Source organism: Chenopodium album, chromosome 20 (genome assembly GCF_948465745.1).
Source record: "Chenopodium album chromosome 20, dcCheAlbu1.1, whole genome shotgun sequence".
Taxonomy (NCBI): Eukaryota; Viridiplantae; Streptophyta; class Magnoliopsida; order Caryophyllales; family Amaranthaceae; genus Chenopodium; species Chenopodium album.
The window spans coordinates 27977392-27991689 of NC_137853.1; the positions used below are offsets into that span (position 1 = coordinate 27977392).

At 33.4% G+C, this 14298-nt stretch overlaps 1 protein-coding gene across 1 annotated transcript; it reads right to left on the reverse strand.

Moving 5' to 3' along the window:
• Positions 1 to 5043: 5043 nt before the first annotated feature.
• On the reverse strand, positions 5044 to 14063 carry LOC145598374 (pentatricopeptide repeat-containing protein At1g80880, mitochondrial-like). Its single transcript, XM_081654717.1, has 3 exons — positions 13368 to 14063; positions 10571 to 11996; positions 5044 to 6402 (listed from the first exon to the last, which is right to left on the reverse strand). The coding sequence occupies exons 1-2, from the start codon at positions 13979 to 13981 to the stop codon at positions 10892 to 10894; spliced, it is 1719 nt and encodes a 572-aa protein (XP_081510843.1). The 5' UTR covers positions 13982 to 14063; the 3' UTR covers positions 5044 to 6402; positions 10571 to 10891.
• Between the last annotated feature and the right edge of the window lie 235 nt (positions 14064 to 14298).

Below are 14298 nucleotides of genomic sequence, written 5' to 3' on the forward strand. Positions count from 1 at the left end.
TAATGCAGAAGTACTTGTATAAAGATAGGAAGAGAAAGTAAAAAAAATAAATAAATATAAAATAAAATAAAATAAATAAAATTGATAAATTTAATGAAATTTGAAGTTAAAAACTCACCCAATTGCAAAAACAAGATAAGCTATACATTTTGGGTTTGCAAATTATCAACCACATTATGCAAGGTAACTATAAGACATATACAATGTATTAGTAACATATAATATTAGACAAAATACATAACAATATAAGAAAATGATGAAAGATGTGAAAATAGATACTCACATAATAGCAACTAGGAAGTGGGTGAAAATGCAATTCCACCAAGAACGCTAAGAAGAGAACCAAAAAATAGAAATGATATTCCCATAAACATAGTAATACCTGCAAAAAGTATTTTTACAAACATTACCTATTTGATAAAATGAATATATGAAAGAAAAATAACACAACAAAAAATTCTCAATTCTCAAACACAACTTACCCACATAAATAGATCGGGTTATTAGGCAAAGCATCTTACTAGGTTTGCATTTTATTTTTAGCGATAGATAAGATTCGAGCATGTCGAACATTGGCATTGCATAAACCTAATAACATAATTTGTTAGGTTTTTTTTTTAATAATGAAAGATTTGAAAAACATTATAATAAAGTAATTTAAGTTTTGAAATACCTAATAACTCTCAATAACGTGTAGAAGGAAGTGTAGCTTGTATCTCCAAAACAACATTGTGCCCAGAAAAGGCAAATGCAATTGTTCTCAACCCACTCAGAAACCCAAATATCTGACCTGCAGCAGTGCTATATATTTCCTTCCTTTTATAAATGAAGCTATCTAAGCGATGGCAGAATAGCTTAATTTAATGAAAAATAATTTCTAAGTCAATATCCAACTTAAAACATCTCAAATAATATTTAATAAATTAAAGAAGCTACTCTCTTTTAAAATAAACATGGACATTATAACTAGTTATAAATTGAAAATTCTAGAGTAGAACATATAAAATTCAATGGATAAGTTGAAATCCATTAATATTTAGTTAAAGTTAAATTTTAAATTTGTCATGACATGAAATAAAGAGAATAGATCACATATATATGGCAGACCACAGAAATCTTTGATCTTGCAAAGCATAGGATAATAACTCCGACCAGCTTAGTCAACTAAAACTATGGGAAAAGGCTTCAACATAACATAAAATTCACTAAATTTCATATTTCCAGCTTAACTCTCATTTCTTCTCTCACCCTCTACAATTTCTCCAATGGAAAAACTTGCTGCGATTACACTACTTCAAATACCTTCAATTGCTTCACTTTCCCTGTTCTTCAAATCGCTTTTCCTTCTGGAAGCTTCCCATAATCAATTCTTCTAATTCACATCTTCACCTTGCTTCTGATTACATTGATGATCTTGGGAAGATTTAATTCTATTCATTTAGTCAACCAATTACATGCCTAGGTGATTGAATTACCCCAAAAGGGGTATTCCAATGAAATTTCTTAAGTATTGATTACTTCTTACTTGAAATTTCAAGATTTCGAGTCTGCTTTGATGGATTTTTTCCTATGTTTTGGGAGGAATTTTGTGGTTTATATGGTCAAACAAGAATAATTTGATACCATGTTATTTCATAATTTTTGGCATTGATGTTATTTTGTCTTACCTAATCGGCAGTATTTATACCAATGAAAGACGTTTGGAAAATGGAACAACTTGCGAAGGCTTACATCAAACAAGTTGTGAGACTACATGAAGTTCCTAAGGATATCAATTCAAATAGGGATTTTAAGTTTCTTTTGAAATTCTGAAGAAGCGTGCTGAAATACTTTGGTATGACATTGAAGATAAGTAAAACATTCCACCCTGCAATGGATGGACAATTAGAGAGAATCATCCAAACCTTGGAAGAGATTTTAAGGTCATGTGTATTAGATTACCAAGGAGGATGGGAAGATAGCTTAGATCAAGACTTGATAAAATTCTCTTACAACAATAGTTATCATGCAAGTATTGGCATGACACTATGTTGGAGCGACATAAGTGAGACAATTATTCTAGGTCCTCAAATGATAGAGGAAACCACGAAGCAAGTGAGAGAAATTCTAGCTAAGATTCAGGCAACATGCATAAGATAGATAAAAGAGCTATGGGATTTTAAGTGTAGAGAAGAGGAATTTCAAGTTGGTGGCAAGGTATTGCTTAAGGTATTATTAATGAAAGGAGTTGTGAGGTTTGGAAAGAATGGAAAATTGAGTCCAAAGTACATAGGACCTTATGAGATTCTACAAAGGATAGGGAAGGTAGCCTAGCTTGCCTATGGACCTTAGTAAGGTGCATGATGTGTTTCACGTGTCTCAATTGATGAGAAGGTACATCCCGGATAAGTCGCATATGTTACAACCTGAGACCATAGAACTAGATCAAAGTCTGACCTACAAGGAAATTAAGACCTATAAAGATGTTAAGATAATAAAGGTTTTATGGTCGAATCAAGAGACTGAAGAAGCAACATGGTAAGCTGGGGATGAAATTAAATGAGAAAGAAGTACCCAGAGTTGACAATAAAAGGATATTGTTTACACTATTTTAAAGGGAATTCGAAGGAGACTTGGCCCATGTAAATTCGAAGTTGACAATATGAAATTTACCCATGCATTTGACTTTCATTAATAGTGAAAAAAGAATGTAATCTCATTGGATATTGATTAAAGGTAAATTCGAAGGAGACTTGGCCCATTTATATAAAGGAAATCCCCACCCTCTAGTTGCATGTAATAGAAATTGATCCCATAATCTTTTAGTTATGAAATACTCCATATAATCCTTTTCCACATACAAATATTTTTACTTGGCTATTATATTGAATCCAAACTTATAACTTATATTATCTCAAAAAAAAAAAAAAAACAAAAACAAAAAAAACCTTATAAATATAATATATACTCCGTACTAAAAAAAACGTTTAAATCTGTAAAACAAAAGAAAAAAAAAACAGAAAATCCAAAATAATTGTTGTTCTCAATGTATTCTAATTTACTCAATAATTTCAACTCTCTATTAAAAATAATAAAATAATAATAATAATAATAAAATAAAATAAAATAAAAATAAAATAAAATAAAACCTCAAAGTTACATCTAGAATTACACCCAAGTCACGCACTAGGTTTTATTAATGATAAATAATAAAATAATTGCAACTAAATTGTTAGTGGAACCTTATTATATTAAGTTGTTAACACAGGTGGTTAGAGCTCCCCTCCCGATTCCTAGTGAACTTGGGATTATAGTCATCACTCGCCCTTGTGACTCTTTAAACACCAAGAAAAAAAAAAAAAAGGAATTCTCTTACATTTATAATTAAACAAGGTTTGACCAGACTAAAGAGTACTTTGTAATGGATACTCCCTATATCCCTAATGTTTACCCCAATTTTCTTTTCAGTTAGTCTCTTTAAATTTTTCTCACACTATATTCGGTTGTAGGGACCAAAACTTTACTCTTACAATCACTCCATTAACTTACCACTTTTCTCCCTCGTCAACTCCTTTAAAAAAAATTAAAATTTAACATTTCCCCAATGGAGCAAATAAAGGGAGATAGAGGGAGTACTCTAAGTCTATTTTGATTTAGGACTATCTTAGGAGCGAAATTGGTAAGGGATGTAAAGATGTAAATTTTGGCCCACAAGGAGTACTCGTCTACTCGAGTCCATTTTGTAAGGGTACTAGATTATCCCCGTGCGATGCACGATTTTAACAAATAAATAATAAAGTGTAGAACTTGTATATACAATGAATCTTTTCAATTTTGTTATAAATTCATTGAATAGAGATTGTTTGAAAGGAATACAATTTGAATATTTCAAGAAATTTTTGGATGTTTGAATATCAATGTTAAGGAAATGAGGAGAGGGAAAGATAGATCTTTAAATCAAAAGAATGAATACAGTTGCAATTCAATTACTATACTCCGATTTTTAGATTAAAGTCATTGAAAGAATTACTTAGCTTGTTTACGAAATATCACACAAAAAAAAAATATCACAAAAAAATGACATCATCAATGATGTTAGGCGGGAAAAAAATTCATAAGAAAGCGACACATATACAATTTTGAAAAGAGATGATGTCAGTAATGTTTTGTTTTAGTATTAGTTAATAGATTCCATACTTTTCGTAAAAAAAAAATGCTCGTAATAATAAAACGAAAACTAAAGGCGTTTTTAAATTCGTGTATGTGCCACGTGCATCCTACCCTACACCAGTACTACGCCACATCATCATTCAATGTTCTAAATTTAAAATGCATACAAAGAGATTCAAACCAAAACATCAGTGAATGAAAACATGTATTAGTGTATTAGTATTACTATCTTAGCTAGAAATAAATCATATTCTATTAATTCAAATTTATATATAAATACTTTTATTAGAATGTAGAATAAAATCAAAATAAATCCAAAATAAGTAATTTTTATCATTGTATTCTAATAGTATAAAAATGAAATTATTCCAGACTTTTATTATATAATACATTTTGACCAATAACAAGACTTTTAAAGCGTCCAATATAAAACTAGAATTATTCAAAAGATCACCTGGAGCAAAGCCCAAGTCACACACTAGTTTACTATTATAGACTGTGAAGGATATCTTAAGGGATTAAAGCTCCCTCCCTATTCCAGGTGATATTGGAATTGATTCTTATCTCCGCCCTTGTGACTCTAAAAAAAAAAAAACAAACAAACAAACAAATTAATTTACTATTAAGCACGATTCAGTATAAGTAAATAAAAAAAAATAAGGGGGTATAACCTAAAGTTGGTAAGAAGAATTCATTTCATATGCCCCTAAAAATAACGAACAAAGAAATTATTAAAATTTATGTGATCCACTCGTGAGGTCAAATAGCTTAGCAGCTTAGTAGTTGATAACAAGGAAGATTAACACAAACTTTTAAATAAATCGGATGTACAATAAATATTGTACATCCGTTATAAAGTTACCCCTAAAATAAGCAAAAGTTACCCTAATATGGATAAATGTTACAAAGTATTTATACTTTATTGATAAAAGTTACCCAAAAAATTGTAAAAGTGACCCTAAATTTGATAAAAAGTGACCCCCGATGTACAGTAAATTACTGTACACCGGATGTATACAAAAGTTATTCAAAAACAAACATAAACCCTTTAATTAGGTAAAAACTAGAATTAACTTATAATATGCTGAATCTCTAGTGCTATTTCAGAACACTCAGCCCACTTGACATGCACCACAAGCAACTCAATCATACATGGAGACTCTAGACGCTTCACCTAAAATCCAGTAGCCTTTGGTCAGGAGAAACATACTCGTATTACTCAACCCAACTTGATCCGCACAGCACTAACCATGTTCCTGCAGAGTTTGCAATCCTCCTTACCCCACTGCTTGAGTGTTTCGCGTGGTTTCTCTACTGACTAGCACCATGGCTAGTTCTTCCCTTCCGTACACATACCCAAAACAAATCCATAATGCTCCATGATGATATGAGATCATGCTACTGTATGCACCTCATGCAAATCATCCTCCACTCCCTCCTATTCCGTTTTAACAAGTTGAGAGGACACTTGGGTGACTCCATGGAGAAACAACATAAGTGGTTCATTGTGGGTCTAAATTCAATACCAGTTTCCTCATCATATCTTCATCCTTAAAGCCTTGTCATATGTGTATTTGAGCCTCATGTTCATCATACTCATGTATAGTCAACATGTACCTCTTACTTTTTTAGGGTATTCAGATGCTATATGCCCAAAACCATGACACTTGCAGCATCATTTGTTTTTGTTGGAAGTTGACGAGTCATTAACGACGTATTCTTTAGTGTTCTAACGTTCTTGCTCTCAGATGCCCCCACAAATTCATACCTAATCAAGCACCAAACCTTTATCACATCTTTAGCTCTTCACGCTTAATAGAGGATCTACACATATACTCAAAATGTCAAAAGATCCATTGAGCTAGAGCTTAACCTTTCCAGTAAGATCTATGTTCAGCAATCACCACAAAAGTTCATTTTTTTCCTTCAGGCCTTTCATGGACATCACATTAATCAAATTCAGAGATGTAATCCTCAACTACTAACAAGCTATCTTGCATATAAAATGAGGGTTAAAAAAAGCTGATCTTGAAAATAGTCTATTGGCCAAAGAGCCAAGTTTGAGCTTTCCATCCCTTCTGTCCTGCTCCCTTTAGATTGTAAAGCCAATTTTATGCATACCGGATTAGTTTCATAATCAATTTCATCCATTAAAGCCCACGTAATTAGAACTCAAGTACTTCTCTGGGCCAAAGCTGCCTTCAAATTCTAGAATTACAAGCTTTCACCCTTTATTATCATCATGCGATCAACCTAAATAAAAAAAAGAAGAAAATAAGTCCATTTACTCTAATAATACAGAAAATAAAATAACAAAAGAAACTAAAGAACAAGGTTCCCTACAGCTGTTTTCAAACAAAAAAAAAAAAAAAAAAAAAAAAAGAGGTTCCCTACAGCTTGCTAAGTTTCTTTATAGTAGTTCAATTTCTAAATCACCAAGGAGGTAAAGACATGGTAGCTTGGCCTTACAATTTAGGCAAAAGAAGCTGTCAATATAATGGTTTTTTTTCCCTTTCATTCTCATTAATCAAGAAATAGCATGTACATAAGCTATTTTTTATAGCTTGTACTATAAAAAAATAATAAATAAAAATAAAATATATCATGCTAGGATTAGAAATACTAGTCCCTACCTATCAATCTTTTATTTTTTATTTTTTTTGGTGTTTAGAGAGCCACTAGGGCGGGAGATGAGAATCGATCCCAGGATCCCGTAGAACCGGGAAGGAAGTTCTAACTAATTAAGCTATCAATCAATTTTTATCAATAAAGTAACCTAGTAAATTTAGGCCGCGCTTTAGTCCTTTGCCCAGGCATAGATAAATGCAGAAATAAATAAACTATCCTAACGAAGTTTCTTATAGCGCTTCCGTTAGCCAAATTATAAAAATTAACTTAAAATTTTCAAAATAATTGAAAATTGTAGCACTAATTCAGAGCATCTAGCTCTCTTGCACTGTTCCCAAATGTGTACCACAAGTTGGCACTAACAACTCATTTATGCAGTATCGATTTCAATAAAGAGGACTTGGGGACTAATAACATCAAAGTCAGCCAGATTTGAAACTATAAACAAACCAATTTTCAACTTGACATATTATGAGCTTTAGCCAAGGTTCAGTAATTAACTAATCAACCAGATTAGAAACTACTAAGACCAATTTTAACCCAACATATTACGAGCTTTAGCCAAGGTTCAGTAATCAAGTAGAGTAATCACATATAAATCTACAGCATCAACACGACGTCGTTAAAAGATCTATATATTATGTATAACTCTGCCTGCAGAGGGTACAATTTGAAAATATTCACTTCTGTACTAGGCTACTAGCTAACAAGTTTCCAACTTTATCCTCAAGGACCTCAACTCCACAAGTAACACAACAAAGTATGAAATCTAACAAATGCTTCAAAAATCTCACATAGCATAGTCATTGTTGTTTAACAGACACACACCACTTTGCAAACTCAAAGCTTCAGCTGGTTAGATCATGAATATTCATTGAGATTCACTTCCAAACTAGCTGACAAGTTTTCAACCACATCCCTGAGACCTTGATAAAGCCTACAATGAAACCATAGAATGCTCATGCTACAGCAAAATCACATAATGTGACTTTCTAATCAATCAGATAACACTCAAACTCAGAATTCACCTATCAGTATAATGAGTTGTCAAAGAAATTTCCTTCCCAAGTAAACTCCATAATACTACAAGAGTAGTATATACTTTTAAGTGTCACATACAATTTTGCCTGTAATCTACCTTAAACTATGATGAGAGAATAATCAAAACTAGATAGTATTTCTATATTACAATAAAGAGTACATCACATGACAAGACATTTTCGCAACATTTGGGGAGCAATGTAATAAATTGTATGTGTCTATTAGTAAACATTGTCACCTTTGGTCAGAACCCCAAACCTTTGCTAGGTCTCACTTTGAAACATGATAAAAATCCAATTGGTATAGGGACTTAATTCTACTTGTATGACAGCAAATAAATCAATAATATTTAAATGAAACCTCTTAATACTTGATCAATTATAATGGCAATCATGAAATGGATCCAAATTGTCCTTATAATGAATTGATATTTAGAGCTTTAATTCTAAACTAGGGTGTCAAAGTATTGTTTGGATTACATAAATTATTATCAATTAATCTTGTTACTCGGACTCTTCTATTACCTCAAGTACCCGTGTTGATTTCTCGACACTCAGACATGAATATGACACTTGGAGACTTCATTATATTTCAAAATAATAAAAAATAATTCACAAAATAACCGAGTCGGTCGAATACTTGGACACGTAACCGTGTTGGACACAGGTACTTGAATCCGAGTAACATAGATTAATTTTGTTACCAATTAAGGAAGTTAGACATTGAGAATTTTGATAGCTCGGTGAATTATGGTTAATGGAAGCTCAATAAACGATTACGAGACTTTGATTGTAGAAAAGAAAAACCATATCATAGTTTTCTTTATGTTTACACGTTTCTCCACGAAGTTGTTAAATATTCAATTATAGCAGGAAATGACGAAAGTTTGAGCAACTTTTGTAAGACTAGAAGGGTGACCAAGCCTTTTGAAAAATCAGAGTCGTGGATTTTCAACTTACGGAAGGCAATTCAATCTCACTTTGATGAGTTTTTATTAAATGCTACGGATCTGCAAGATATGGATGATGAAGATTTGGCTATTACTTTTGCATCCTCCGCATTTGAAAATTTTGATATTGGAGTTGTATTAAAGAAATACAAACTAGCTAGTAGATTTATCGGAGCAGGACCATTCAATTACAGTACATACTAAAGGTGGTACTCAAGTAGGTAAATTTACCCCTTTATGATCCTGATCTAAGGAATCTAGGTATACTACACTCTAATGGTACCATATTCTCTGTTAAAGTTGGCATTCTTAAGGTGACCAAAGGTTGCTTTTTAAACTATAAAAGCTTGGAAGATTTGAAGTACTTGTCATTTTACCAGGAAGTACTTGATTTGATCACCCAACTCGGTACTAAATTTCATTGATGGGTTCAGTTTTGGGCAACAAAAGCTTTGGGGACACAGGAAGCAAGGGAATCTTTCCAATTCTGTGATCTTGATTTCTATGGTATCAGGTCTGATGTGGATGAATTTTCGTACAAAAAATCCAATCCATTGTATCAAACTATTACCACTTGTACTTCTCATTTTTATATAGACATTTCAATTTTCAAGTGATTTATTTCAATCCCTGGGTATTCAGGTCACTGAGCGTCAAACATGGATGAGGAAGCATACATGAAACCTTTCAGATCTTAAGACTACAGCCTTCACAGGAGGCATAAACAGAATTCAGGGGTTTTCCTTGGTTTTTGCAAGGGATCAGCCCAAGCCTGGTATCCGTTAGACTTAGGCAAGAAGGCCCAAGAATACTAACAATTGATGAGAGGGAAGTTGTTAAGAAATCAGTTTTGGGGAAGAGGGTACAGTAGTAATTCATGAATAAGTTAGTTATTGAGTTTGTTATTTTGATTCCCTTTGCTAGCAGCTTCTAGAGTTTGCTGGTTAATTTTTGGGTATTAATAGGAGATGGGGGTGAGGGGGAATGTATGCTGAAAATATTGTTAAGCTTTTGCTTAGTTTTGGAGAGCTGCTCTTCCTCTCGAATGAAAAGTGATTGTATTGTTTGATTACTCTGATCATCAATACAAATATCTGTTACTTAGCTAAGTTTCTGCTTAATCATCTTCCTAATCTCTCTGATCTGAGCTAATTCCTAGCAGTTTTCCACTCACCATGATATTTGGAAGCCTGAGTACTAACATTTCTCTTGTAATAATTTTTACTGATTTCTTAGACCATTCAGATTAATTAGAGAAAATTTTGGCTTGCACCGGCTCCTCCACATCTTTCAATACAGCAGTATCATCAAATCTCTCTACAAATGGGCTTCTTTATTACAGTTCAGTTGTCTACTAAGGTGACATGATTCAATAAACAAACTCATATGCACATATAACTTCATCCATGCTACTTATAAGTTTTTCTCAGAATTTTTTGTTGTTTTAATGATATGATTGTTTTTCACACAAGGTGGTTCGCTAATTCATACTTTAAGATTAATGCACTCTAATATATTATGAAATATGCGAACAGTAGGATTTCTCAAAAAAATACAGGAAAAAATATCCAAAGGTTTTTAACTATAATTATGAATTCACCCGTAAAGCCAATAGATAATGACAGCCAAATGGATTAGGTTGCATGGCAAGAAGAATCAGAAGAATAATCCGTAATAAGAAGGTTACAGATAACGGTGAACCCAGGTCCCGGCTCCAAACTCTATCCTGGAGTTCCCACATATTTACAATACCCAAACAACAAAATTGAGCGCAGAAGAAACTGTACTAGAAGATAAACATACCTGACAGGGATGACACCAAAGCGAGCATTAGCTGGAGGTGCAAACGGAAATTAGATTAAGGCAACCCTTAGTGAGCATCAGTACTCAATTCACATACTCTGGAATATTTAACCAGAATAACCTCAGTAATGTTACCCTCCCAGATTATCTACACCAAATTCACAAGTTTAAGCCTGTCTTCACCTTTCATTCATAGCATAGCTATAACTCGCCAAGAGTTATTTTTTATTGCAAAAGACTATATTGATTAAAGCAATGACAGATGTAGAGCTATTGATGACATAGTAGATCATCTGATATAACTTGGTTCATAAATCATTATTACACAGAGGATCCTTTGAATCTTTGCTGCTTCTTTGAGCTTTTGGAACCTCGACTTCTCCTTCCCCCTCCCCTCTCTGGTCTGACACGGGATGTATATGAAGATATTGATTCATTAGCAGGCTTCACAAATTTTATAGACCCAACTTTCCTATGATGACTACCTTCTTCTGGTCCTTGAAACAATTTTTGGAGTGTCGGATCATCTACAAAGCCATTTGAAAGCATCTCAGTATGCAATTCCTTAGCCTTCATCAAACAGCCACAATTTGCCAAGCCACGCACAACAGCTTGGTAGTGTTCTGATTCAGGATCTACTCCAAAGCGTCTCATTTCAACCCACACCTTCAATACATTTCCGGGTTCTCTTAATATAAAAAACCTATCAAAAATGAGTAGAAATGTACAATTGTCTGGACCAACTTTATCGTTTTTCATCTGACTCAAAATTTTAAAAGTGCTTTCCAAATCAGCATCTTTCAAGAATGCATGATATGTCTCAATAGTTGGTTGGACATGCTCTTGTGTCATAATGGACAGCAGATTTTTTGCCTCCTTGAATTTACCAGCTTCACATAGAGGACAAATCAAGCAATTGTATGACCTAGAATCTGGTTTTAAACCCATCTCTTTGATTTTCTCAAGAATTTTAAGAGCTTCACTCAAACAGTTTTCATGAGCCATAACATAAATCAATGAATTATAGACATCAAGGCCAGGGATCCAGCCCCTTTTCTTCATCTCATCATAGAGTCTCAGAGAATCAAAAAGGTTTCCGACCTTCGAGAAACAGGAAATCATGTGTGTGTAAGACATAGCATCAGGTGTAACACAGCAACTTGCCATCTCTCTCCAGACTCTCTTTGCTTCAACAACATCAACAATAATATTGCACCAACCATGAAGAATGATATTAAAGCCCTCGGTCTCAAGAGGAAATAGCTTCTTATTTTTTAGCATGAATTCCTCAGCCTCTTCAATATTGCCATATCTGCATAGGGCACTAATAACAGTATATAATGCATTCTGATCTGGATGCAGTGTCAATTTCTCCATGAATTGAAATGTTTTAATGGCCTTCTCATGATTATTTGCTGCTGCATATCTGAAAAGGAGCAATTTAATATGATATATCTATCAAGCTCAAGACTTGGTATAATTACAGATAAATTAGATATTGAAGGGTGGTGTTGGCAGGTACAACTTGTGTATATCAATAATCAGATTCAACTTCTAAAAGGTACAACTAGACCAAGCACAGAGGCAACTAGACAAGCACTATGGTTGACAGGCAGATACATCAATTAGTTTCAATTACTGAAGAGAAATAGCATGACTAGTATCATGTAGGATTCTTTCAGTGTTCGCCATCTTTTTCAAAAATTCCTTTTCACAGAATCACAGGTAGACTTTTTATAATAAAAAGGCATCATATATTAAATTTTGTAGTTGCTAAACTTTAACACTAAGCAGTTAGATTTTTGTGTCATCTATAAAACTTGACATTTTTCAAATGGATCATTTCTTTTGTTAAAATTTTAATAACGCATCAAATAATCAAGTCTTGATATTATTAATTAAACATTGTTCCTATTAATTGAATTGAAAGTCAGCTTCCATCACTAACCCTAGGCACTTTCGTGTGTCAACATACTGTGTAAGAACCACACCCACTTGCAAACCCATAAACATTAAGCACCTCAGTTGGACTGGAAGGCATCAGCCAACCATTGATTTTACTTCAAACCAAACTGCACTAATTTGACCACCAGAGGAGCAGGCTATTTGCTACTAAACAAAAGTAAACGCAATTTTCGTATAGGAGCTGGCAAAAGAAGAACATTGTATGAAAAACACATAAAAAATAAAGGAAAAACTTTGTAGCATCATACGGTCTTTAAGACCTCTAAGACTTATCAGTCACAATCTCTTATATACAGCTTTTGACTGGCAATTACGAGGTCAAACCATTCAATCTTAAAGTAGTCTTTGCAATCAAGAATTAACTCAGTCATATGACAAGATAACTCATGTCATTGTACATATGACCAAAATCTTCGATAAGTATACGCTTACATATCATATCAAGCTATCAACGCTTATAGCAAAATAATACTAAAATCCGATCACATATTTTGACTTAATCAATCTCTTGATCTCATCCCTTACATTCACAGTAATCATTAGAACTCTAATGGCATAAGATTGAAAGGAAACATAACTTCCTTAATACGAGTAAATAGTTCTCTTACATGGTAGTTACAGACTTGAATAAAGCACATTAGGCTGCAAACAAGAAAAAAAATAAAATAAATAAAATAAATTAGAATTTAACAATTTGCACTGCACAATAGGTTCTACGAAGCATTTGCTTATTGCTGAACATAAACATAATCACAAAACATGTTGGCAATAAACATAAACCTGTATTCTTTAACAATAGCTACTAGCAAAGAACTATATGAGTTAAACTCACCTCTCTATGATAGCAAGCATTGCTTGTCGAGTATCCGCCGACCCGTGCAAATCACGAATCAAAGACCAAGCAACATCAAACTTCTGATGAGTACCCAATACCCAAACTATCAAACCCAATGATTTCTCATTTTCAAAACCCCATTTTAAATTCAATTCAAATGCCAATAAAGCCAACTTCCAATCATTCCTCAATTCCCAGATAGCTAAATAAACCTGGTTGGCATCAGGATTAATACTAGAACCAGCAACAAAATCAATGGCTTCCTTCCTAGAAGTAAAATCCTTGGTTTTCTGCACTAATTCCACTAATTCAGCAACACCCAGTTCATCTTTCTGATTGTTTTCGGTTACAATTGCATTGAAATCAATAGGGTTGTAAAAAGATTGTATTAAAGATGGTTGTAATGTTGAGGAATACAGTGAAGGTTGTTTGTGTAAGGGAGTATGAAAGTGCATTGAAAGTGTTCGACGAAATGTCTGAGAGAAGATGTTGACATACCCATTTGAAGAAGAAGAGGGAATCTGGGGGCGAACAACAAGTGTTGATAGCAAAGAACGAAATTGAATTTGATGGGGTATCAGCTGCCTTTTAGCTAATACAAAGAATGCCATGATTTAAGGATCAACCTAACAAAGTATAAAAGTTTAAGAGTTGAAGGGTTAATACATAAATACATTGCAATTTTGGGGTGGATTACTGGAACTGGGAGGGAGGACTAATCAAAAGTGGAGAGGGTCCAATTGGTAGCAAGCAGGGCAATATAGTATTTTCGCCACTTAAGTTGGGGGCCAGCTGGGCAAGCAAAACGGCCTACGTTTTGCTGGAGATGAAATTTTGGCGGAAATTTCATTATGCGCTCAATGTTTTGGAAAGTTTGGACCGACACTTTTCCACTTTTGGTAAAGCAAGAGAGAGAAAGTTCGAGCAA